The 25186-nt window shown below is 58.1% G+C and overlaps 1 protein-coding gene across 3 annotated transcripts in view; it reads left to right on the forward strand.

The window, feature by feature from the left end:
• The first annotated feature begins 9242 nt into the window (after window positions 1–9242).
• TLE3 (TLE family member 3, transcriptional corepressor) overlaps window positions 9243–25186 on the forward strand; it is a 43970-nt gene continuing 28026 nt past the window's right edge. For 2 of the 3 annotated variants that reach the window (XM_072951141.1, XM_072951142.1), the window contains exons 1-4: window positions 9243–10355; window positions 10908–11008; window positions 11477–11540; window positions 12518–12562. In XM_072951141.1, the coding sequence (XP_072807242.1) occupies window positions 10332–10355; window positions 10908–11008; window positions 11477–11540; window positions 12518–12562 (234 nt within the window). In that variant the 5' untranslated portion in view covers window positions 9243–10331. Of the gene's footprint in view, window positions 10356–10650; window positions 10774–10907; window positions 11009–11476; window positions 11541–12517; window positions 12563–25186 lie in introns of those variants that run through there. The other variant, XM_072951143.1, reaches the window with a different exon arrangement.

The following is a 25186-nucleotide window of genomic DNA, read 5'->3' on the forward strand; positions in this document are numbered from 1 at the left end:
TGCTTTCATCTTGTCTGAGAACGTCTGATTGCAGAACTGTTTGTTTAGGGCCTTCGCAGTGAAGGAGTCTAGAATGTGATGCTTGTCTGCAGCACAGGGTGGGGCCCAGTAAGGAAGGGAGGATGCATGATGGTGGGGGGCGTGTAAGGTAATACATTAGGTGGTGTAGCAGGAAGGGCCAGGCCCCTGCTCAGCAGACAGCAGAGCAGTACTTCATTGTGACCTTCTAGGCAAGAGGGAGTGCAGGGCAGTGTTGGATAGGGGAGGTCAGTGGTCATGGGCACTGACCCTGCAGCTAGGCAGGACTGGTGCGGAATCGCAGGTCTCCCACGCTCGAGCTAAGAGACTTGAGCAGGTCACTGGGTCTCTCTGAGTTTCCCTTTTGTCCTCTGTACAAGGGCAGGGGAGGGAGGTGGCCCGCAATGACCTGCAGCCGTCCAATCTGCTCGGAGGGTGTGAGCGCGGCCCTCAGCCTCTCAGAGTCTCCCTTTCCTCTTAGGCTATTTCATGAGAGCACACGGGAGCCTGAACTGGCACTAACGGGCTCCTTGGTGGTGACGGCAGCACCAGGCCTTCTGCTCTAAGGCGTCGCCAGCGTCCCTCCCCGCACGTGAGATGTGGGCAGCCCCTCTCTGTAAGCAGGAGAACATTCTGCAGTCACACCTGAGAATATCCGGACAGAGACTGATGTGGGTTAGTGATTCTAAAACTTCTTTTTTAGCCCAAGAGCCTCTTCTTTGTTTCTGCAAACAAAATGTTTTGTAGGACCTAATGTATTAAACAGATACAACTTGGAGCTCTTCCGATGGCGGGGGGGGATCCCTGTTGCCACCCTCTCCACTTCCCCATCTTGCCCCCACCCCACCAACTTCTGCAGATCCCAGGACCTCCTGAAAGCACAGTTTAAAACTCTGACTGGTTTACGGTGAGAGTCATTCCAACACCAGAAGGCCTAATTCTGGTCAGAGCTGACCATTATCAACTGTGCGGTGGTGGACCAACCACTTTCTCTCTTTGGTCCTCAGTTTTTTCATCTGTCAAATGGGGACAATTCCCCAGCTCCGCAGTTTTGTCTCGCTCCAGAGTCCACAGGTACGACAGTGCTGTGAGCTGAAAACACAGCTGCGGTTTGGTTTGTACCTGGTCTCCTCCTGCAGACGCATCTCACTGGGTCGGTGGTCAGATGGTAAGCTGGACCTCCAGACTTTCAAGGCGAGTCTTTTTCTTCCATTTTTCCTTTTATTGAAGTATAGTTGACTTAAACATTGTTGTGTTAGTTGCAGGTGTGTAGCAAAGTGATTCAGATAGAGATAGATACACATTCTTTCTCAGATTCTTTTCCACTGTAAGTTATTACAAGGTATTGAATACAGCCCCCTGTGCTGCACAGTAGGACCTTGTTGTTTATCTCTTTTATAACAAAATGAGTCTGTTTTGCAATTCTGCCCTAACACCAAAATGTGAAATGATCTGGCTGCCTTGTTTCCAACTTTCCTGCAATGGAAGTCCTCCCCTCTTCTCCTGCCCCCAGCTCTCCGTGGTCTCGGAACCCCAGGTCTACGTGCGGCCTGGATGGGCAGAGTCCTCACCACTCTCTTCCCTCTGCACCCGCAGCCCTGCCCCAGCCCACCCTTCTCAAGCCGCCCCAGGGTCCCTCCTGCAGGACCGTCGTTCCAGCAGGGGCACCTCCAAAGAAGGCAAGGAACCCGCCATTCCCGCACCACCGCTCCCCCACTGAACTCCGGACAGCCTCGGCCTGTTCGGCTCCCCACCTTGGCGTCTTTCAGAGCCGGGCCAACAGCTACTTTCATGACTGTTTCCCGTGTAACACAGATGCCCGAGGGGCCAGGCTTAATGTCCTCACTTGTAGGAGCTGGAAATCCCACGACCTTGTCTAGAGCCAGCGCTTCATAGAGAGACCTTACTCGAGTGACGACATAGTTGCTAATTGGCAGGGCAACCTTTTAAATGGCTTACACTCTACACAGGGGAGGATGCCAAAGCCAGTGGGTTGTAATTCTTTTCTAGCAGAGCGAGCACTGAGAATAGAGGAGCGAGAAGAAAGGGGTCAGAAGATCCAGCTCCAGAGTCTGGAGACGGAGGGTCTGGGTTCAGCAACCTCTCCTCCCCTTCCTGCACATGCGATAGCTTCCCTTGTCGTAGCTCACTTTGCTGATCTGCAAAACCAGGGCAGAGGGACCTTTGCTGCTTGCTAGGTTTGGGCGAGGCAGGCACAGCAGGCCCCTCGCCGTCAGCGCGGGGCGGCTGGGGCTGGACAGACCGTGGCTGTGCGGGCTGCTCTGTGCGCTGTCGGCTGCTTAGAGGCACCCTTGGCCTGTCCGCACCAGATGCCAGTAGCACCCCTGCCCTCAGCTGTGACGACCAAAAATGTCCCTAGATATTGCCACTACCCCCTTAGGAGCAAAATCGCTCCCAGCTGAAAAGCACTGGTACATGTGAACACACCAGGTAAGGAAACTCTTCGCTGCCTTGCCTGGATGTGGCCAGCACACTTTTATCAGTTCATTCACTAAGTTGATATAAAGCTGAGAGCAGTTTTAAGAGTGAAAATCAAAGCTGTCAGGCAAACACAGACCCTCTCCTCTTTCCTCCTGCCACCCCCACCTGCCATCAAAGACCAGGTGCACTTGGCAACAGCCTGGCCTTAACCACCCAGCCTGGCCCAGAGCACTCCCCTCTGCTGGCCGGATACTTCTTGCGGCGTGGGCCTCACCCTTGTGAAGTTGGATGCATTAATACTAGCAAAGTATTTCTTAATCTCCTAAGCCTCCACTTTGAATCCTTAAAAAGGAAAGAAAGAAACGGCATAAATCTCCTAATTAGGACGTCCAATCACTTCAATAACTATTTACCCCATTCCGCACGAGGCACGGAAACCCTGTGCCCTCAGTCAGTGGAGGTCGGCACAGTGCGCCCTGGGGACAGCGGGATGCGGCCGAGCCCGGCTCTGGATGCAGTGAGTGCTGGGAGAGCGTTTCCAGTCCTCCCACTTCTGCTAAAGACAGGTGAGCAAACACATCCCATGCCTGCTCCGCGCTGGGTCCCAGGTGGGCACGAGGTCCTCACTGAGTCCCTGCCTGGCTTCCTCAGCTTTCCGGAGAGAGGTAGTAGCCTCCTCTGCCACCACGCCACGCAAGCCATCCCGGCATTCTCTCTCGAACGTCCCGGCTGGGCATCTTGGCCCCGTCAGGATCTCCGCCCCTTCCTGTCCACTTATTCACACCAAGGGCCACCCTCTACAGGCAGCCTGCCAGGTTGTCACCCCCATCATTCCTTCTATCCAGCGCTGCTTCCCTGCTTAGACCCTACTCAGCTCAGCTCACAAACAGCCTGGGATTAGGGGCTGTCCGGCCTTGTGTACGTTCCAAAGGCAAAGGCTTCCCTTAGATTTTGGTACCTCCAGTGAGGTCTTATCTAGATTAGGTGTTTTGTAGAGTCTCTCCAGGTAAGCAGTCAAGTGTCACTATTCCCATTTTATAGATGTGGAAACCAAGATCCTGAGAGTTTCAGGGCCTTGCCCAGGGCCTTACAGACCCTCAGGCCTCCTGATGCCCGGGCTGGGCACTAATGAGTGGCTTCCTCTCTCTTGACTTTAGGAGACTTTAGAGACAGATTTCACTGGAGCCTGAAATAGAAGTGGGGATGAGGGCGTGAGTCTTAGAGGAGGGGGCAAAACACCTCATCAAGTGGCAAAACACAGAAAAGATCTAAGGAAGCAGAGAACCCCCGGTGCAGGCTGATGGGGAGGGGCTCCTGCTGCAAGTGTTCTCTCATCCTGGTCCCCTAACCCATGGGAACTTCCGCCCACCCTTCTGGGCTGAGCTCAAGCTCCGCCCTTCCAGGAAGCCCTCTGAGAGCCCCCCTGTTCCCCCTCAAAGCCAGACTGCTTTGTCCTCGCATACTTCATTCTCGTGGCTTGTCTTCTCGAAGTGCTACGGACCCCACTGTGTGGCAGTCAGCTTTCTCTGCCTCCAGCCCCACCTCCAGGCCTGCACCCCGCTCCTAAGCCCTCCAAGGCCTGGCTCTGAATCGCCCCTCCCTCCTTCCTCCTCCTCCCACACAGGCCCAAGGGACGTCCCAGGACATCTGAGGCTCATGCTTTTAAAGAATGAGAATTCAGAGAGGGAGGGGAAGGCCGGATGACCTCAGGAGTGGCTTCAGGAAGCTGGTGTTCCTACCTGGGCTTGGCTGCTGCCTGGCTCACTCCCCGCAAGGGCTGGCACGGCAGACCTTCCTCACCTCTGCAGGCGCCAGCAAACGTGCGAGGAGTGGAGTCACACGGCGTTTCTGCATCACCATCATGGCCACCATAGCCAGCTGTCATTGATCACTCACTGTGCCAGGTTCTGCTCTCGGTACTACATGCACACGACCATCGATCCTCAGAACAACCCTCTGAGGTGAGCAGGACTGTTACCTCCACTTTACAGATGAGGAAATGGAGGCTGAGCAAGGTCGCATAGCTCGGACCAGCCAGAGAGCTGGAAATGGGGTTGGGAGACCCTGGGAAGTCCCTGGACCTCTCAGAGCTCAGTTCCCTTCCCTGAAACGAGACGGTTGCAGGATGAGCTCCAAAGGGGCTCCCGGCTCCCTCTGGGACTTGCTGAGCCCTCCGGTCTCCTGCGGCCTGCCCTGCAGCCCCACTCTGCCTTCCCGGGAAAGCCAAGCTTGCAGAGCCGGTGCAGAGTGGAGATAAAGACTCTGGAGCCAGACTGCCTGGGTTCAAGTCCATCGGCCACTGAAGTGACTTTGGGCAAGTCTTTGTACCATGGCATGTCAGTTGCCCCCCTGTAAAATAGGGGTGATACTGGTAGTACCTACTTCATTCGTGGTGAGAGGATTAAGTGTGTTAATATTTGTCAAGCGCTCAGAACAGTGTCTGGGACAGAGTTAAGCACTATGTAAGGGTTTGTTAAATAAATAAAAAATCCTTTTCCTTTTGCTCAGTGGTGAGGTGCCTGCTTGTGGAGGATGGCTGGGGACAACTGGTGGGTACGGGCAGTGCAGGCGTGGGGGGACAGACCTGCCCTACTGCCCTAGCAGTGGGGTCAAAGGCCAACAATCACAGAAGCCTTACAGAATCAGTCAAGGGATCAAGGGTTGTGGGGAGAGATTTCTCTTCCCTTTGGGCAGTCCCAGCGACCGACCTTCAGAAAATAAAAGCCAGCAGAAGCTGGGGGGGGGGGATGAGGAGGCAATGTGAAACCCCACCCAAGGCACTGAGATCTTCCTCAAACAGGAGGCCACAGCCTGGTGGCTGACCTAAGCCAGACCCTTTAATTCCTGGGAAAGGGAGAAAACATATATTGACACTCTGAAGTGTCTGGCAATTGTGTTTCAAAAACCACTGAAAGCAACTCTTGGAGCCAGCAATCAGCTGCCCACCAGCCACCCTGCGCCCCAAAGGAGAGGCTGGGGAACCCCCGCTCTGGAAATCCAGGCCGGGCTTTCTGTCTCACCGGGTGACTTTTTTTTTTTTTTTGTGCCAGGAATTCCTCTCCCACGTGGGGTGGACTCCGAGGTACTCAATTAAGCAGCCAATGAAAAGTCAGCTCTCCGGTAGCAAATGACCCTGACACTTCTTGTAACATAAACAGTTGAAACGTTTCCAATTAGAACTGGAGACAGAGACGTTTGAACTCTCTCCACTCCCCTCCTTTAAAAGTAATTGCCCGGCGCCTCGGACGGGGTGTTGTATGCTTGTTTCCTTTCCTTTCCTTTTCTTTTCTTTCTCGAGCATAAAACATTACTTTTCTCCTTGCTTTCCCTAATTTGCGGGGTGGCGTGGTGGGGGGTAGAGCGGTGGTGAGCTGGAAAGGGTGCTGGCCCGGTCGCTTACCCCTAGGCTCCTCTTCCTGCTCTGACGGCTCTGGAGGCCCGGGAGTGACGCTGGGTGCCGAGCGAGTGGAAGTCAGGGGCTGGGAGCTGGGCCTGTGACCTCACCGCCAGACCCTCAGAATGAATGAGGGAATGAACGTGAATGAATGAATGCCTTTCCTTCAGCAAATGCTTGCACGGATCCAGCTCCAGCAAGCAAAGGGGGCGCTCAAGTTGGCTGCGATGCGATTGCCCGGGATTCGAATCATACTTTTGCTCAGCTTGGGGCAAATTACTGAGCTCTCTCTCCGCGTCTCCTTTTAACTCTATGAAGTGGGGCTACCAGCCAGGCCGCTTCCCTCCGGCCCGAGTAGCAGTGTCTTGCCTTGTATATAGAAAGCGCTCTGGCACCTCTATCATTCCTGACTGCGTTGCGGGGTCCCCCAGCCGGGCTCTGCAGGGGAGGCGGCTCCCTGCAAAACCAGGTCGATCACACGTCCCGTGGGCTCCTCCGAGGTGCCAGGCCTGGCGCGGAGACTCACAGGTCAACTCGATGTGAGTCTGCCCTGCAGGAGCGCCATGGCTCGTGGGGTCCCCGGGATAGAGGCCGTCGGGGCACGAGCGAAGCCAGACTCGAGGTAGAGCTGCTAGCCCTTCTGGCCACAGTCCGGGTAGACTCGCCCTGGGGCCCTGGGCTCGTCCGCGGACTGCGGGCGGGCGCCGTCGGAGCCAGTCTCCCAGGCCGGAGTGAGACAGAGAGGGAAGGCCGGACCAGGGGCCGTGTCTCGGGCATCTTGAAGGCATTGTGTTTAATAAATCCGGGCGAGACGCACACCCGCTCTCCCCTCTCTCCTCTCAGCTCCCAAATCGAGACCTGCTGTGGGACCCCCATTTTATGGGGTCTTAAAACCCCCCTCCACTTTGATTAGCAGCTTCAAAGAGCTCCCTTTAAAGTTTGCCCCCTTCCCCGCCCCCACCTCCCCTTTTACAGGCCACCCCTCCCCCATCACTCCTTCTAGACTTCTGGACGACAGCAACAAAACTCTTAATGCAAGTTTTTTTAATGGGGGAGGGTGCGGGGAGGAATCTTCAGGCTTCCTCCTGAACGTGGGCCGTAGAAATTACCTGTTTCAGGCTTGCACTGGAGCCGGAGAACCGTGCAGCTTGGCTTTTTCTCTTTTTCTTTTTTTTTTTTTCTTTTCTTTCTCTTTTTTCTTTTTTTGGTTTGTGTGTGTGTTTTTTACCTTTTATTATTTAAATTGATACGTTTCATTACTAGGGAGAAAAATAAAATATTCCTTTGATACACAAAATCAAATTGATATTTAGCCTCTGCTTACTTTTTTATGCATGGCTCCTTTATACCACATGGTAGTGACAGATTGTTTGAGCTGGAAGGAAAAGCCATTCAAAGCTAATTAAGCAGCCATTCCAAGCACTATTTGCAAGCGGGAGGCTCAGAAGCCTCGGCATTTGTCAGCGCTCCCCCACCCCGCGTGGTTTTGACTGACAGCTTCTGAGGCGGACTGACAGCGCCCGGCAGCTTCACCAATCGGTAATGGAAAGTTCCACCAGCCACCTCTGATTGGCCCTCCAGGCTTCGCTCAAGGGCGGGGTCAGGGGCCCCCACGTGGGGGGCAGGAGCGAGAAAGGGGCGGGGCGGGTAGGAAGCGGGTGCGCCCACCCGTGACGTAAGGGGGAGGGCAGAGAAGGGGGAGGGGAAAAGGAAGCTCCGAAGAGGAGCCATTTTGTGTCTAATGAATGCTGCGGCCAGATGCTCGCATCTGTCGAGCCGGGCTTCTCCCCACCCCCCTCTTCGGTGCGTGCCGCCCACGATTTATGTTTTTATTTAGGAAAATAAATAAATGGAGAGAGGAGCGCGGTTCGGGTCTGGCGGCCGGAGGGGGCGCGGGGAGGCTCAACTCCGAGGCGAGGGCTCACGTGCAACCCCCTCGCACCGGCCTCAGAGCGCCCGCTCGCTCTCAGCTCCTCATTAAGATGCAAAGAGCACTCCGGCTCCTAATGAGGGAGAATACAGATCCGGGGCGCGCCGCCGGCCCGGGCTGCGTGCGGGCTCGCGGGGATGCGGGGATGCGGGGGGGGCACCCGGGGCCCCGCCTGGGCCTGCCCACCCGGCGGTGCCCGTGGGGTCTGGGGCCCGCGCGCCGGTCTCCCAGCCTCCCAGCCTCCCAGCCTCTCCAGGGCCGCGTTCCCCTAGCGCGTCCGCCCTGATGTAGCCCTGAGCGCAGGACATCGAGGCTATCGGTTTGCAGGCACACTGGCCCCCGGAGTCGAGTGGCCTGGGCGACCGCGGGGAGTCCCGAGGCGCGGGCGCGCGTGTGTGAGTGTCTGCGCCTCCCGGGGCGTCGAGGCTGGCGGCCGAGGCACCCACAGGCTCGCGCACGCGCCCCTCCGCGGGCTTCCGCCGACGCGGGGACACTGCCGGGAGCAGGCTGAGAAAACCGGGTTGGAACTCGGAGCGCCTGGGCCGCGGTGGGGCCAGGCCGCCACTGCGTCCCCGACTCCGCTTCCCCGGCCCGGCGCTCAGTAAGCAGCTGAGGCGAGGGCGTAGCCACCTCTACCGCGAAGGAGCCCCGAATGGGGACAGCGCGGGCTGGGACGGGTGGCCGCTGCGGGCCGAGCAGGAGTTCCTCGGACTTCTCCTCGCGGGCAGCCGCCGCACATCAAAGACGCTGCTTATTTGGCTTTCCGAAAAGAAGACGAAGGAACAAAGAAGAGCCGGGGGCCATGGCGGTTGGGGGGAGGAGAAGGGGTACAGAAAGGGGCACCATCAGTTCCGAGCAGATTTCTTAAGGTGGGAGGCAACTTCGGGAGCCACCATTTTATCGGTCCTAAATCTTGTGAAGTGAAAACATTAAAGTGACAAAGTGACTCTGTTTGTTTTATAGTATCTAATTGGGCTGCTTTGCAGACCTAATGAGATTAGAGGGAGGCATCGTTCGCCGCTACCGCAGAATAAACTGATACGTTACTACCAGCCACAGGTTTTGAGGACTGTACAGCTTGTCTTTTTTCTTTTGTTATTCCTCTATCTTCCCCCTTTACCCCTCCTGCCAAATAATTATTTGCCTGTAGATCGTGGGAAAGAAAAGGACAGGAGGGGGAAAACACCCTAGCAGCCCAGGAATATAATATATATCTATTTATTATATGTCTTTCGGTTAATTCCTGATCTGAGGAGCGCTGTTTTTCACTCCCATGCGAAAGTCACCAGCGGGTAGGGCCTGATTGCTACTTTTCATGCATAGTTTTAGACACAAGAGGGCATTGTGACGTCGCGCCCGGCGGCGCCCAGTCGCGGGCCGAGTCCGGCAGCCCCACGTGGGGGCCGTGCGCTCCCATTGGCCAGCGCCGGGCGAAGCTGCCACATTATTTTGTTACTTTTCAGTCCCTATTTGGAACTGCTCTCGCGGCAGTTCAGACCTCGTGCTCGTCCCCCTCGCCTGTCTGTGTGTGGTATCCGCAGGTCCGGGGCACTTTTTTTTTTGGTGTGTGTGTGTGTCTGTGTGTGTTGGGTGTGTGTTTGGGGGGACTGGCGGGGCGCGGAGAGGAGAGCCGGGCCGCGGGGAAGGAAGGAAGCCGCAGAACTCCCGGGTCTCGGCCGCGTCTCCCCTCCAGCGCTCTCCTGCTTGCGCGCTCCGAGGCGGCGGCGGCGGCGCCGAGCGCTCCTCGCTGGAGACACGGCGCTCGAGCTGCGAGCAGCGAGGACTCCTTTGCGGCGGTTTCCTGTGCCTGCTGGAGTTAGGATGCCAGGCCGGCTGATTCCCACCTACTGAGCTCGGAGTTTCCTCGGCGGCCCTGGGAAGGGCTTGCAGCGGCGGCGGCGGCGGCGGTGGCAGTAGCAGACGGAACAGCAGGCTCTCCTCTCCGAGGGGGGGCGTCGAAGCGCCCGCGCCGGGCTCCCGCCCTCACCCTTCGGCGCTCCTGCGGCCCCAAGCCGCCACCTCTGTGCCTGTCTCCTTCCTCTTCTCGCCGAGAGCCGCCCCTGGGATCGCACCGCGCACCCCGGATGCTGGGGCTGCCCCGGCGTGCCCCCGTCCCGGCGCGACGCGCTGAGTGATCCGGGGGGCGCCCTCGCTCGCCCCGGGAGGGGCCCGGGACCTCGGGACCCCGCGCCGGACCCGCCGGGGAGACGACGATGTCCGCGCAGCCCCCGGCCCTGACGCGCTCCACGCAGCCGGGGGAAGGCGGCCGGCCGCAGCCCGCCGAGCCCTAAGTGTACAAAGCCCGCGCCCGCCGCCCGGCCTCGGCGCCCGCCGACGACTTTGCCGCCTGCTCCGCGGCTCTTTGTCTCCGCTTGGGGCGGGCGCCCGACTCTGGGATTTCGCTGCGAGAGCGGGCTGGGGGGGCCGGGGGCGAGCTCCCGGCTTCCCGGCCGCCCCCCGCTGGGGCTCGGCTCCCCCCTCCCCCGCACCTCCCCGGCCCAGGCTCTCGGCGCTTCCACGCTCTCGGAATCACGACCCCTCCCTGCCATGTATCCGCAAGGCAGACATCCGGTGAGTAATTGCAACTCGGTTTATTTAAGCATTTATCATGGCAGGGTAAACGAGGCAGTTTATCTGGCACCTCCATTTTGCTTGTTGCTACCTTTATGGTGCGTGTGTGTGTGCGCGCGTGTGTGTGTGCGCGCGCGCGCTCACACAAAGGGGTTGGGGATGGGGGGGCGCCGTTGAGAGGAGGTTAATTCCGCCCAATTGGCGTCGGGGGCTGCCTGTGCTCCCGGGGAACTGTTTGTTTTCACGCTGTCCCCCGCCCCCTCGCCGAACTCTCCCAACTCACTCGGCGTGTCTTCCCCGCCCCCGTCTTACTTGGGAATGGGAGCCCCTTCGTGAAAGGGATGGGAGCCCCGCGGCCAATAGGGAGAAGTCGGGGCGCCCCCACTCCCCGTTGGGGAGTTGAGAAACTTGCTGGAAGGTTCTGGGCTGTGAGGGTGGCCTCCCCGGTTGGGCGGGGGCGGGGGGGCCGGGGGAAGCCGCGAGGGGCCTGGGCAGCTCGGAGCCCCGTCTCACGTCCTCGCCCCTCCCCTGTCTTGTCCTCGCCGTCTCCAGGCTCCCCATCAGCCCGGGCAGCCGGGATTTAAATTCACAGTGGCTGAGTCTTGTGACAGGATCAAAGACGAATTCCAGTTCCTGCAAGCTCAGTATCACAGGTAAGGCCGGTGGGGGCGTCCCCGCCGCGGGTCCTGCCCCCCACCCCCAGCACAGAGCCGGCTCCCGGCCCCAGGGCGGCGGGGCAGCCCGGCCTCCGCCTTTTGTTTCCCCTTTCCGAGCGCCGCGCCTTAACCCTTCGCTGCCTGCAGCTTCGGGCTCCCCGCGCCGCGCGCGCCGCCCCCGGGCGAGGGTCGGAGCCGCCGACAGGCCCGCTCCGGGTTCGGGGGGTCGAGGGCTAACATCGGGGGCCACCCCACCGCGGCCAGGATAAGTCCACTCGCCGGGCCGCCTGAGTTTCAAGTTGTTTCGCTCCCTCTCCTCGTATCGGGGACCGAGGCTGCGGGATAAGGGGTCCCCCCGGGGGGACGTCAGGGAAGTGGAGCAGTGGCTCCCAGACGCCCTTGGGTCGGGGCCTCGGAGGAGGCTGTGCAGGCGCAGGCCTGAGCCGGCTCCTCCTGCCCTCGCAGCCTCAAAGTGGAGTACGACAAGCTGGCGAACGAGAAGACGGAGATGCAGCGCCATTACGTGATGGTGAGAAGGGCCGGGGCCGTGGGCGGCGAGGGGCTGGGGAGCCTGGAGCCGCGTCCCCTTGCCTGGCTCGCCGCAGGGCAGCCCTGCAGGCGGGTGTCATCCGAGTGTGCCCTCCGACCCCTCCCCAGCCTCCCTTGGCCCCATCACTTGGAGGAGGGTGGGTGAGAGGAGGAGCAGAAAGGGAAACCCAACCGCAGGCCAGGTACTTGTGTGCTACCTTTGTGCCCCTTTCATTCGCGTTTTGAAGGTTCCCCAGAGGGCTGGCTGCCCTGTCTTGGCTGGTAAGATAGGATTGTATCAGCCCACGTCTGGGTTGGTTGGAAATCTCCCCTAGAGACCTCCTGGGGCTGTTTGGAAACTTTGCTGCTTTGCAACCCTGGGATCTAGCCAGAGTGGGACTAAGCCCTCTGCCTACCCCTTGTCTTCCCAGGGGTTTCTGAGGAGCCTTTTAAAGCCTTCTGCCTCTACTCCTCTCTCAGGGATCCCCTAGCTGAGAATCTTGCCAGTCCTGGGCAGTACATAGACATCCCCTCCTTTCCCAGAGTCTGTTCCAGTGAGTTTAAATCTTCCCTTGGCGAAGAGGGCATGGAAAGTACTTAAGCCAGGCTCCCTGCACTGCTTTCCACATAAGAGACCTTCAACACATTGCTAAATAAATCTCAGAAGACGAGAGGGTCCCAGGGTGCAGATTGGTCCCTGGTGAACCCGCACCTTGTATAAACAGGATCTGTGGCCCAGGCAGTGCTTGCGGAAGGGGGGCCCAGCTCTCACACTGCTGCACTGGGATGTCCCGCTGTGATGGGAACAAGGCTCGCCGGTGGTCAGCTCTTCAGCCCCAGTAGCTGGCTTGGGGTTTGGTTTAAACTTGAGCAATGTATCATAAAAGCATCGCTTGGTCAAAACCTTCCGAAAAGCTGATTTCGGAAAGCGAGCAGGTTTCAGTGTCGTGCGTTAACGGCAGTTCTTCTTGCTTTCAGTACTACGAGATGTCCTATGGCTTGAACATTGAGATGCACAAGCAGGTGAGCGCTTTAAGCCACGTATCTCGTTTAAAACATCTGACACAATACGAGGATTTCTTTTAATGGCCCCTTCTTTTGAAAATGAGCCTAGTTCTTCTACTCCTTCTCCTCCTCCTTGACGAGTGATTGCATCCTCCCCTTGACACGCAGGGTCTGAGGCTTGGCCAATTCCGTGGATGTGTTGAGCTTTTACCATTTGAGCTTGTGAAGTTTGTCCCGGTCTTCGATCTTGGTGGAGGGGAAAGGAGCAAAAGGGAAGTTTTCCCTTCAGGATCTGCTTTACAGACTCTTGAAACCTAGAGGTGGCTGGCTGCTTTTTTTAATCTGTTTTAATATAAAATTCTCAAGAGGAAAGGCAGAAGGGTTTGTGTGTGTGTGTATTGGGAAAAATGTGATGTTCTGCCTTGATAAGATTAAACTTCAAGAATCTTAAAAGCCAGGCTGAGCTGTCAAAATTTAAGGGAACAGGCCACCAACTGCTTAAAAATGTAAAGCCAGAATGAAACCCAACCCAAGGCCTTCCCTGTGTGAGAAAGCCTTCTCATCTCATCTTAATTTGAAGGCAGCCCCCGTCCTTCCCAGTTTCCAGAGAAGGAAGATGAAGCAGGGAGGTGAAGTAACATGCCCAGGGGCAGCCCAGCCAGGACTGCTGAGATGGCTGGGGGTTGAGCTCAGCTTTGAAACCCTGAAGCCAAACCAGTTTAGCTAGTGTGTCGGTGTTTGATGGATATGTAAACTGCCCTGTATTGTCACTCTTCTAATGACAGTCTGCCTCAAGCCGGGCAAATACAAGCACCTTTATCTCGGTGCCTATCAGTAACTCGTCCTGGGTGCTGGGCTGGGCTGTGGGCGAGGCCTGTTTGTGTATTTGTGTTCTGAGGAGAGGCTGCCTATAATTTGGCTTGGCCAGCGATTAGCGTTGCCTTGGCACGGATAAATGGCGCGGGCCGGTTGTTCTTTTTAACAATTGGTGTTCTTGAAATCTCAGAAGCCTGTTGACTCATTCTAGCCTTTGGTGACCGTGACTCGGATGGATTTTCTGCTCTAAAGTAACAGTGGTTTACAAGGTTTAAGTTTTGCTCTCTAAGGGGGCGGGGCCCAGGGCAGGTGACCTCTGGAGTGCTTGTCCATCGCGGCCGCCCCAGTGGCTCCGCAGAGAGCCTAGTTTGCTTTCCCCTGGGGGGGGGGAGGGTTTTTGAGTGATATGGGGAGCGGGGCAGGGATCAGCTCCTTAGGGAGGCCCATGAAGGCTACCAGGCTTTTACTTCCTGACTCCACTCTGTACTAAGGCGGCTTCTCCCCAGGAGTCCGCGTGAGACCAGCTTTAGGGGGGCTGACTGGGTCTGACTCATCCCGCAGGAACGCGTGAAGTACAGCCAGGGTCCCTGGCGGGCAGGGACCGGGGGCTGCTACGCAAGGTGCCACCTCCTCCCTTTCTGCACCCCTTCTTTTCCTGCGCTTGGTGTCTTGGGTGTGTTTTAAGCAGGTAATTGCACCCAGGTTGAAAATTTACAGCAGCCGTTCTTCTAAGAGCTTCACAATTAAGGCATAATACGTCGATGCGTGTTGAGGTCTGCAGGAGTGGTGTTCCCCTGTCTGTGAGTGGATGGTTCTTTGGCACAAAGAATCCACCTCGGCTGCTAGGGCGAAGCTGCGGCCTGGAGCCCTGGGGACGCTCTGAGCCCAGGAAGAGTGAACCTTCTTAACCCATTTACATGACGAGCAGCTGTGTGCGTCTGGGACTTCTGGCCGGTCCCCAGCCAGGCTCTTAGGGGGTGGATGCCTGAAGTTTGGCTCCAGGGTCCCAGTGACTCCTCTCAGCTGCCAGAGGCAGATAGAGGGACTCTGCCCTCTTTTTCTAGGCAACGAGACGGAGGCTTGGAGGCCAGGAGGGCAGAGCTGGGACTCCAGTCTGGGCCTGGGATTCCAGAACTAGTGGCCTCGCCCCGCGTGCCACTCACCTTTGCCCTCCAGCCCCCGCCCCGACTTGCTTCCCAGCAGGAATGTGTGCGCTCTGGGTGCACAGCCTTTGCAGGGTTTATGGTAATCTTGGAGTTGGTGAAATCACCCTGTGGCTGTGGAGGAACAAAGAGGCAAGGAGGTGAAGAAACCTGGCGCTGAGAAATGCAGGCCTGACCTCATGGGGCCCGCCACTCCCTGGGCGGGCGAGGGCTCTGCAGAAGAAAACCGGCCACTAATTGTAGCGTGGGTCTCGGGTGCACTTGGCGGATGGTGGTTAGGCCTGAGCAAACAAGTTTATCAGCTGACCTGTTTAGCGGTCGACTGGTGTTTTATCTGCACACACAATCAAGTGACTGGAGTGCTTGAATTATTCATGCAGTGTCCTGCCCTCTAGACTTGACTGTTCGTGTGATCACATCTGCCTGGAACAAACAGGCTGGATTCCTCATCTTGAGGCTCGGGTGGGGGTGGGGACTGTCTGTACTTTTATATAATAGACCGATCTCCAGAGCTAGCACCTTGGGAAGTGTGGCCGTCCTCAGTTCGCTTGCGTGCCCGCACACACACACACACACACACCCCCCTTACCAGCACCACCACATATTTTTTTCAGAAGCTCTTTGCTGGCTCTGTGGGAAATGCCTGTTCATTGAGAACCTCAGGTCCTCCCAGATGGGCCTGAGTATTGACAGAGGGCAGCTGACAAGGTGCATCCGGCCCACTTTTATTTTACCGAGAGGTTAAACTCACCGTGGCTGGCTCCCTTCCTGGCTGCTTCTCTGGTCTCCCTTGCGTTCCTTTTCCAAGTTGTCAGATCCCAGGGAAGCAGTGAATGGTTTCTCCTCCCTTCTCTGCCTCCCTCCTGAGTTGTGGCAAAGAGAGAATTACAGAATCACGGGCCGGCCCGAGGCTTTAAGAGGACACCCACCTCCACCAAGCGTCCAGTTCCAGGTGGAGTGGCGGGGCGATTCAGCAGGGCTGGGGAGGTGCCGACGGCCGGCTCGTCAGCTCCCATCCCATTCCCGCAGGGGCGGACGCTCTCCAGCGTCAGCCGCAGTCGCAGAGCCAGGCTGGAGGCGAGCACTGCCAGGGAGCTCTAGTGCACTGGCTTCGAGGCCCTGATGCTCCAAGAAGCTGAGGAGCTGGGGCGGGCCGTCTTTCCCCCCCGCGTCAGTGAGCGCAGGGGTGCTGGGAGAGGGCCTGAGGCCTTCTGAGTTGGGGGCAGTGTCATGGCAATGCTTTTCCTGTCACCGAGCACCCATGCCCCTAAGTTTCTTTCCTCACTGGGAGAGAGCCCTTTGGCTTCCCTTGCAAACCTTTCAAGTTACACAGGAAGGAACCGAGGCCCAGACGGGAGCTGGCGGATCTGGAACCATCCAGCCTCGTGCTGTCGGAGGAGCTGCTGCAGCTCCTCCCCCCATCCCAGGTCTCCCGGCAAAGCTCAGGAAGTGAAGAGTGCTGGCCTAGGAGCCAGTAGCACTCTGGGACTTGAACTGCTGTTGCTTCTCTCTGCGTTGTTACCTCGGGAGGCTAAGGCCACAAACGTGGCTACACTGAAGTCCAAAGTCCCGTATTTCGGGTTGTATAACCCTGTCAGCTGGGTCGCCTTCGCCCATGGTCCTCTTCCGAATTGCCGGCTATTTACACAACTAATGATTCAGTGTGCGTAGTAATAAACCCAGCGCTTGGCTTGCAATCCCCGAGGTCAGGTTCCTGGGTGAGGTAAAGTGGTAAAACCTGCGAACTTTTCACCCGAGGATGGGTCTGGCCGTGGGGGTGGCCGTGAGCACAGGGCGGGCTCCATTTGTGGCTTCCTCTCTCTGCGTCTTCACACCTGCGTGGAAAGGGGCTTGGCCTGGAAGACCCCCAGGTACCAGACTTGCACTTCTGTGACCAGAGAGGGGCCAGCAGGTGGCGAGGTTATCAAAACCCTGCCAAAAGGCCTGCACAGGAGTCTGTCTTGGTAGGGAGAAGCTGGGGCCACTCAAGCTGAACGGGACACATGGGTCCCCATACAGGGCAGGCCTATTTGTGTGGCATCTGGGTTGAGTCAGAGAAAATGCCTTTGACTGTCATTTACTTTGGCCAGAACGCTGGCATCCAAGAGCCCCTCTACGCTCTAATTTCCATCTAACTTTTCTTGCCTGGTCGCTCATCTCCAGAACAGCCTCTTCTCTCGTCACGCTGTCCTTGGGGGCCTGCCTCGCTCTACTTTGGGGTCTGCCGAGCTCAAAGCTGCCTTCGCCCCGTCCTCTCCACCTAGGAGGAGCGTCCCCTCCCCAGTCTGCTCTGGACCCTATTCTTTCTTGCTGGCAAGTGAGAGTCTGGGTGTCCCTCTGGCTCTCTTCCTTCCCGTACGTGTATCACGGAGACGACCTGGGAGGCGGGCAGGCCTGCTGACGAGGAGAGCTGGTCCCGGGCGGGGGGGGCCTGGCTGCTCACTGAAGACTCCCTGTGAGGCCTGCTGGGCCAGGGGCTCCTGGAAGGCACGGGGCTCTCCGTTCTGTCTGGGGAGTCCTCCTTCCCCACCTAGTACAGGAGGGGCCTAGCCTGTGGCAGAGGCCCTTTATTTCCTTTCTGTTGTAGGAGTGAGTCAGTCAAGGGGTGAATGCCCTTCTCCTTCCTGTGCAGGAGAATGTTTTTCTCTCCCGTGTGTACAAAGTACCGGGGAGCCAGGGGCAAGCAGGTGGTCCAGGCCAGGTGGTGGGGGTGCCCCGCTGTGATCAGCGTGCAGGAGGGCCCCCCACGCTGCAGGGTCTTGCGTGCCTGTCTGAGGAAGCCCCTCCGCTGAGGCCTGCCACGTGCACTTAGCACATGCCAGCTGCTCAGTAAGCACGTGGCTTTTCTCCGCTGAGCGTTCTTGGGCCGTCAGAGGGTGGGATTCCCACTCCCTGAGCCCCGGGGGGGGGGGGGCTGTACGTGGTGGGCTGGCCTGCAGGCTTCTTGCTGCCGCTCAGCATCCAGGTTCCTCATCAGTCAAATGAGGGGATTGGACTGGTTCCCAAGGTGGTTATTAGGGGCCTGGGCTGTGCTGGGTGTGGGCCCGGGCTGGTTCCGTGGACACCGTTTCCTCCGCAGGGTGAGGGGGGAGTCGGGCATCTAAGTAAGTCATTGCAATGCAGTGAGGTAAGTGCTAACAGGGCCAGTGTCACAGGCGGAGGAGCCCCGGGAGCCCCCAGGACAGAGCAGCTCATTCCTCCCCACAAAGGGGAGTCGTCGGGTCAGGGAAGAGAAGACTACACGGTCAGCAAAGAAAGGGCTGCCACCCGAGCCGCAGCTTAAAGCGGAGGATTGGCGTTCGCTAGGCAGGAGGCTCCCCTGGGAGAGGCAGCGAGGTGTGTCTGGAAGCCCCAAGTCCACACGTCCTCCGAGTGGGCGGTGGAGGGGGGCTCCACTTGGGGGTGAGGCAAGGTGGTGACATGTGGCAGCAAAGTGATCTCTGAGGCCTCTCTGCTCTCACACTCCGACTCTGTGGCTCCTCCGTCCGCAGATGGCTCTCCAGGGCTGGCCCGCGTCCATCTGCCGGGCCGGGGCTGGGGGACGCTGCCTGCCGTCTGGGCCCCCCTCCCCCGCCAGCTTCCCCACCGTCATGTGCTGGTTTGAACTTCAGCCCCCGGAGGGGCATTGTCTTCTTTCGCACACTGGTAATTCCGTAATGACTGGGTATGACCCGCCCCCCTCCCCCATATTTAATTCTCATCAGCCCAGCTCTCCACTTCGCTATTAATGACAGCAGCCAGCAAAATAGCTTTCAACATGCCATTGACAGGCTGGCTGGAGAGAGCACTTGAAGCAGCGCGAGACAGCTGAAAGCACCGTGATTGTGCACCAGAGTGAGAACTGCGCGCTCAAGGGCCTTGTTTTTATATGCTTAGAGGGACAATATCTTGTTTTCAACAAATGCTCCCTGAGACGCGCAGCCAAGACGCTTTCTCTCCCCTTCGCTTTGCTCTTCTCTCCTGGCTTTTGCTTTTCTTGCTCTTGCCTTGCACAGTGAACGCTCCCTCTCAGGTTGGGGCCAAGGGGAAACTTGGGGAAGGGGAATTTCCTGCAGCCACGCGTGGAAGGTTTGAGGCATCGTCCCCTGGGGGCAGCATGCGGGGAGGGGCGGTGCCTCCCCGCCAGGGTCTCCTGGAGGAGGGGATGGGGGAGTCGCGGGTCTCACCCGCAGCGATGTTGGCTTCTATTGTTTGCTAACGATGTTGCACAGTCAGCATGAGGGTGGAGCGGGCAGGCTTCCAAGCTGTCACCTTGTCACCGTGGATGTATAGGCAGAGGCCACCTTGGCAGGGAAGAGGTCGCCCTTCGGTGCATCAGATCAGGGACCTTCAAGCCCCTCCTACCAGGTGCCAGGAGGCCCCTCTGGAGACCATGCGAGCGGGTAGGACAGGGGCTTCCAGTCTTCAAGGGAGGGTCACCCCAGCCTGGGGGTTACTGGGGGACCGTGTACTCAGCCCTGAAGACTTTGCCTGAGGACAAACCCCTCCCTGCCCCTCCCCCCGCTGACTTCATGACTTTGAAGGCAGGACAGCCTTTTGGGGAGAGGCTCCCTACACCTGCTGTCAGCAAAGCTCCTTGCCAGTGACGCCCTGTGCCTGACGGGGGTGGGGGCGGGGGGCCCAAGTTCCCAGGAGCGGGGCTGAGCCGCTGGGTTCCGGGGGCGTCGGGGTGGAGTTGGGCTGTGGCCATAGCCCCGTTCTCTCCTGTTTCATTCCCCTATCACAGACGGGGTCCTGGGGCAGCTGCTGCCACCTCCACAAAATCCCAGGAGAGGGCCTGTATTGAGGACAACGTGAAAATCTTGATCTGACAAACACTGTAGATTCTAATAGCACAGCCCTTCCGTGTTTCTGTAGCACTTGATTGTTTGCAAAGCACGTGAGACATTTTCATCTTAGAAACCTTAAATCACAGGCATTGGGTCCAGGAACCCCCCCCCCCAAAAAAAGGACCGGATCATGGCCCAAGGGGCCTGGGTGTGACGGTGACCTGTACACTCCATGGGCCACGGGGCTGTGTGCTTAAACTGAGGCGGGGGTGGGAGGTGGGGAGGGCATTGCCCTGGGGGTAAAGCCGCTTTGTGCTAACAGCCTGCACTGTACACACTGTGTGTTTTGTGGGGGCCTGCAGGATGGGTATGTTCCAGGCTGGGGGTCTCCCCCACGCTGTGGAGCATTACGGATGTTCTGGGAAGGATACAAGGCTTCCCTGGGTTTCTGAGAGAGGCCTGTGGCTGTGAGAGTCGTGACTGCAGGCAGAAACGTGAAAGTGTCATAAACCTTTGTTTCAACGCATCTTTAATGTAGCTTAAGCATTTTTTTTTCCTGTCTCACATGGCAGTTTTAGTGTGAGGAGAAGAAAGGAGATATCTGGGGGAGATATGATGAAGCAGAGATACAGGGAAGGGGGATAAGGGCTAGGGAGGAGCTGAGGAGCCCGCTGAGTGCGGACTGGATGCACCGAGTGCAGGAGACTGGGGCGAGGGCCTGGAGGTTAACGGTGGGCTGCGCTTGTCTGTCTGGGCCTTGGCCTTATCCCCGTGCCCTTTTAAATCCTCGATAACCATGGTTCCCAGCTATTTGGCTGTTTTGTTTGTTTGTTTGAATTCTGCCAGCCCAGCGGGAGAGGTTCTTTTTCAGTTTGCGCAGCAGCGGCGTCCTCCCTCTAGTGGAGGGAGGGGCCTCGGCGTGGGGGCACGGGAGGGCCTCTTCCTGGTCAGCTGGGCGGGCCTCGGTTGTAGACTCCTCCACACCACCCAGCCAGGACGTGAGTGTGTCCTGTCCAGGGGCTGGCAGCAGGGGCCTTCTGCCCACACCCCGAACACCTCCCTCGGGAGAGCCCTCAACAGGTCTGTCCTGAGTCAACCTGATCATCCTGGCAGGGGTGTGCTTCCTGAACCAGGGGTGATTTCTGCTGGGAGGGGCAAGGGACCGGAGTCCATCCTCCATCTAAGGTTGGGGTGGGGCCCGGGAACCATCAGACTTTTTGTCCAGAAAGAGGTCGGGCAGACTCTTGGGCCTGGAAGAAGCCACAGGTGGTACCAGATGGTCTAGAAGGAGGGGCTGAGAGGCCTGGCGGGATGAGACGGGGCGGGTGGAGGCGGTGAACACCGGGTCACTAGCTTCTGTTTAAACCCTTCCTCTGAGGAGAGAAGGGGGCCCTTCTCTGAGCTCCCTCACCCTGGAGAGGGCTGCGTCCAATTCCCATCTTGCTTTGCCTAAGAGCAGAAGTCCAAGGACAAGACCCAGGAGGGGCTGGGGGTGACTGCCTTATCTCCCAGTGCTGCCCACTTTATCCCAGAGAAACAGGGCCCCCAAGAAGCTGACCTGAAATGAGGAGAAGCGTTACAGCCCCAAGAGCCGCCCCACCCCTGCCAGGGCTCCCCCACCCCCGCCCCGCCCCGACGGCTTGATGGCTTGACTCTGGCCTCCCTGTCACCCGGTACCTGTGTGTGGCGCCAAGGAGCCCGGCCTGCAGGCACCCCTTAAGGGGGCAGGGTGTGGGTGTGGGTGTGGGGGTCCTCTCTCGTAGATCTTTTTGGTTTCTGTTCTCTTACCTGTTCCTTGCCTGCTTCTCAAGGGGCCTCCGCCTGACTCTCCCTCACCCTCCCCTGAGCAGGCCTGGCTCTCCCTCACCCTCCCCTGAGCAGGCCTGGCTCTCCCTCACCCTCCCCTGAGCAGGCCGCTTTCTTAATCCCAGGCCTCCTGCTGGTGGGTCTTTGATAAATCCTTTTTCACAAAGGTGCCAGGTCGAGCTCCTTGGTGCTGTGGGTGTTGTAAGAGTTCCCAGCCCCCTTTCTCGCTGGGGACTTGTTGGCTTCACACGCCAGTCCCGCAGCAGCGTAGGCACCACGCGCACCACCTGCCAGCCCCACAGTGTAGACGCCATGTGCATCATCCGAAGGTAGCTACACTGACATTTCCAGAGGTGAAGCGGCTCGATCGTCGCCTCACGGTGGACCGGGGGCTCGATCGTCGCCTCACGGCGGGCCGGGGGCAGGTTCAGACCTGGAAACAAGGCTTGCTTCACTTGGATGGGCGATCTTCACCCGGGGCCGTGTTGGAGTCTGTGTTCTCCGCAGTTGCCCAGCCCCAGACCCACGCGTTCGTGCTTCGGGGCTCTGACCGCAGTGTTGGGAAGCTCTCAGGCAAAGCTGTTAAGAGTTCAGTCAAACAGGAGCACCAGTGGTGTGTAGCTCAGGCCTCCCCAGCCTGGGCTCTGTTGGCGTTTGGGCGCCGGGTCACTCCCAGCAGTGAGGCTGTCCTGGGCGTCTGTCCGAAGGTGGGGGGCCGGGTAATTCCCTGTGGTGGGCTGTCCTGGGCATCCCCCACCTTACCTCCTGGTTTTCAGTAGCAGCACTTCATATGACACCCAAGAATCTCTCCAGACGTTGCCGAATGTCCCCTGGGGAGCGAAGTCTGGCCTGGGTGACAACCCTTGACGGAGGGGGAGGAATTCTGGCTCTGCAGCCACTGTCTTGCTGTGTGACCTAGGGCCACGGGGCCCTCTCTGGGCTTTGTTTTCTCATCTGTACAATGAGATGTGATGGTGGTTTTGGAGGAGGCCAGTCTGAGAAAGGGCTGATCATATAAACGAGTTTCAGAATAACTGATCGTGATTTTTATGGCCTATGAAATGCCACCATTCCTGCCGTCCTTGTCTGGGGAAGAGCGGCCCCTCTGACCCTTTCAGTCTAAGGAAGGGGCATGCTCTTGGTGGCCGGTGGATAAAATGGGGCTGTTTCTGCCCAGTGTCTGTCTCTTCCCTGACACCTCATTTCCCCTTCCCACCCCACCCAGTTTCCCACAGAGCCCCGTCCTTAAAAAGTCATAGCTAGTACTTTGTAGCCCTGACCTTACAGGAGACCCCCCAGGTTTAATGAGCTGCGTCTGCAAGGGTAATGTGACTTTTACAGCCTGTTGAGGGGCAAAGGGAGATTTGCATAATGTTCCAAGGGGGATTAGGTGGCGGGGGTTGCCATGGCAACCCCACAGGGATGAATTGAGAATTTTTCCTCCTGGCAGTAGTTGGCCAATGGAGTCTGGGAAGGTGGGGGAGGCGGGCAGGGGGTTATCTGAGGGGAGGGACGGGAGAGGTGGGAGGGAGAGGAGGGGGGTTGGCGGCGCCTGAGATGAATGGGCAGTGCTGGGGGAAGGTGTAATCTGGAAAGGCTTTCCCTGTTCCATCTACACAAGCAAGCTCTTTGAGGGCTGTTCCCTGGAGTGGGGGTGGGAGGCAAGCAGAGTTCAATGTGTTTGGGAACCAAGAAATTAAAGTGAACAAATATTTAGAGATGATTGGATCTTGTTAACAGGAAGCCGGTGGATGGAAACTGAGAGTCTGAGAAATGAAAGTCTCGAGTCTTAGAGCCCGAGAGGGACCTGGCTGTCATCTTTCCAGGCCCCTCCCAGGGAGTGGTGTCCACCCCTGCCGCTGCTGGGTTGCCATTGAATGCCCCCAGGACGGGGCACTCACTCGCCGCCTGATTCATTTCTGAGAGCTCTGATTATGATCTTGGGCCCAGATCTGCCTCCTTCATGGCCTGAAAGCTGAGACCCTAGTGCGGGACATCCCTGGGTGGGAATGCAGGTCTCTGGACTTGGTGTTGCCAACTCACCCCAGGGTCAGTGGCCTAGACACTTCGTCTGTCCCCCCCACACCACGCCCCGCCTCCTCGCTCAGCCTCACTGTTCCCAACTCCCCTCCTCCCTGGACTCTGGGCAGAAAGTGTCTGAGATTTCTGGTGGGCACAGAGAAGGAAGGCGGGACTCCTTCAGGGGAGCCCGCGGGAGGGACACGTCACAGCTCGGCCCTCAGGCTCCCTTGCCTTTCATGCCCTAGCTGGGCAAGGGCGAGTGTGTCGAATCTTCGCTGCCATCCTCACCCTGTGTGAAGGTCACGGGCCCGTGCCACAGGCCGGCCCCAGCCAGCGCCCCGCTTCTTCCCCCGGGAGACGGGTCCGCAGGGTCACGGCAGGGCCGGGCCTTTCCTTGTTCCATCCCTCTCGGCATAAAGAATTCAGCAGGCTTCCTCAGAAGCATAAATATTTAATGGCGGTGTAGTTATATATAATTTGATCAATATGTCAGTGCTAAAAGGGCCTTTCAGGAGGCTCACCTATCACCGAGCGACCTGTGATGTAAGCCTCCCCAGCCCCTCCAGGAGCGGGGGTCATTATCTCTCTGGCTGCTAAGTGGATCATTTACTTGCCCCCTTCAGAAGGACGCCGTGGAGCCTGCGCGTGGCGGGGCTGGAGCGGGGCCTGGGAACCCCCTGCCTGGTTTTGCTGGAGGCTCTGCCCTTCCCTGTCCGTGGACTCCCCCCCTCACCGGCTATAAAACCCCCACTTGCTTTATTTCCGTGTTCTCCGAGCTAGGTCCGAGGAGAAACTGCCTGGCAGGAAATTCCATCTTTTAGTCTGATAATTGAGGGCTTATCAATTTAGAATTGCCTAGGAAATGCAATGGGGTATTTTGAGTTAAAATTGCCCGGACGCATTGTTCTGGAATCTTCCGACATTTGATTGCCGGCGGGCGGTAGTGCCCGGCTGCTGGAGCTTCCTCGTTTTGCTCAGACCCCACCCTCTCCCTTGGATTTTCATTCAAGATGAGGCTGATTCACTTTGAACACCCCAGGACCTGAGTCAGAGAATCAGGTAAAAACCTGACTAAAATTCGAGAGCCCCAGAGGAGACGAAGTACCCACACGTGCTTCAGGAGGAGCAGCCCGAGGCCGGCCACCAGGATGTGACTCTCCAGAGGTCACATGGCACGGCAGACGGAGCTGGGTGGAGAACCGCCATTTCCACGTGGCTTCGCGTGTAGCTCGCCTCTCACTGGGGTGCCTTCTCCTCGCCGCGTTTTCCTTGTGCACATCTGCAGACTCCCTGCGCGCTGCTCTTCTCCAGATGCTGCGCTGACTGTCCCAGGAAGAAACCCTTGTTTGAGAAGTGGAAGCAGGAACCCAGCAGCACCCCCTTGGCTGTCATCTCACAGGCGTGGAACTGCGGTTACTTCCCACGGAACGAAGCATCTTGAAGGGCCCTTGCCTGGCCGTCTTCAGCTCCTTGTGAGTCACGGAAAGAGCCTGGACAGCAGCTGCTCGACATTTACGGATGGGACATCCCTGCTCTGGCCTGCTCTGTGCCTGTCGTGTGCAGTTCTGCTGATGGACACATTTGAACGGTCCGGACCATGAAGTCTGGTCCTCGGGACCGAGCCCCAGCCGGCCCCAGCGTTGCCCGCCATGGGCATCCACCCCTGTCTCGACATGGCGTGCCTCTCCTCTGCCCGCCCTTTGAGCTCGTGCTCTGCTGTGCTGTGCTGAGCTTTCTGGGGGAGCTGACGCACCGCAGAGCAGCTCGGGAACATTCAGCAGTCTCCGGCTCCCAGTGACGCCTCCCGGGGCTTGTAAGTTGTCCGATGCGTCCCTCTGTTTTGCAGACAGCAACATGGAAGCCCAGAGGAGGGAAGGGACTTTCCCAGAGCCGCACAAGCCAGGTTGGAGGCAGAGCTGGGAGTAGAAGCCGGGCGTTTCTGTGTGTCTTGGGGTCACAACATGCTCTTTAGCGTGGCTGGGTTTCTCCCTCTCCTTGTTTTTATTTGGCTGAGGTTAGAAAGAAGTGTGCATTTTCAAGAGCTCATCAGTACAGACCACGGGGCA

This window comes from Vicugna pacos, chromosome 27 (genome assembly GCF_048564905.1).
Source record: "Vicugna pacos chromosome 27, VicPac4, whole genome shotgun sequence".
In the NCBI taxonomy this organism is placed as follows: domain Eukaryota; kingdom Metazoa; phylum Chordata; class Mammalia; order Artiodactyla; family Camelidae; genus Vicugna; species Vicugna pacos.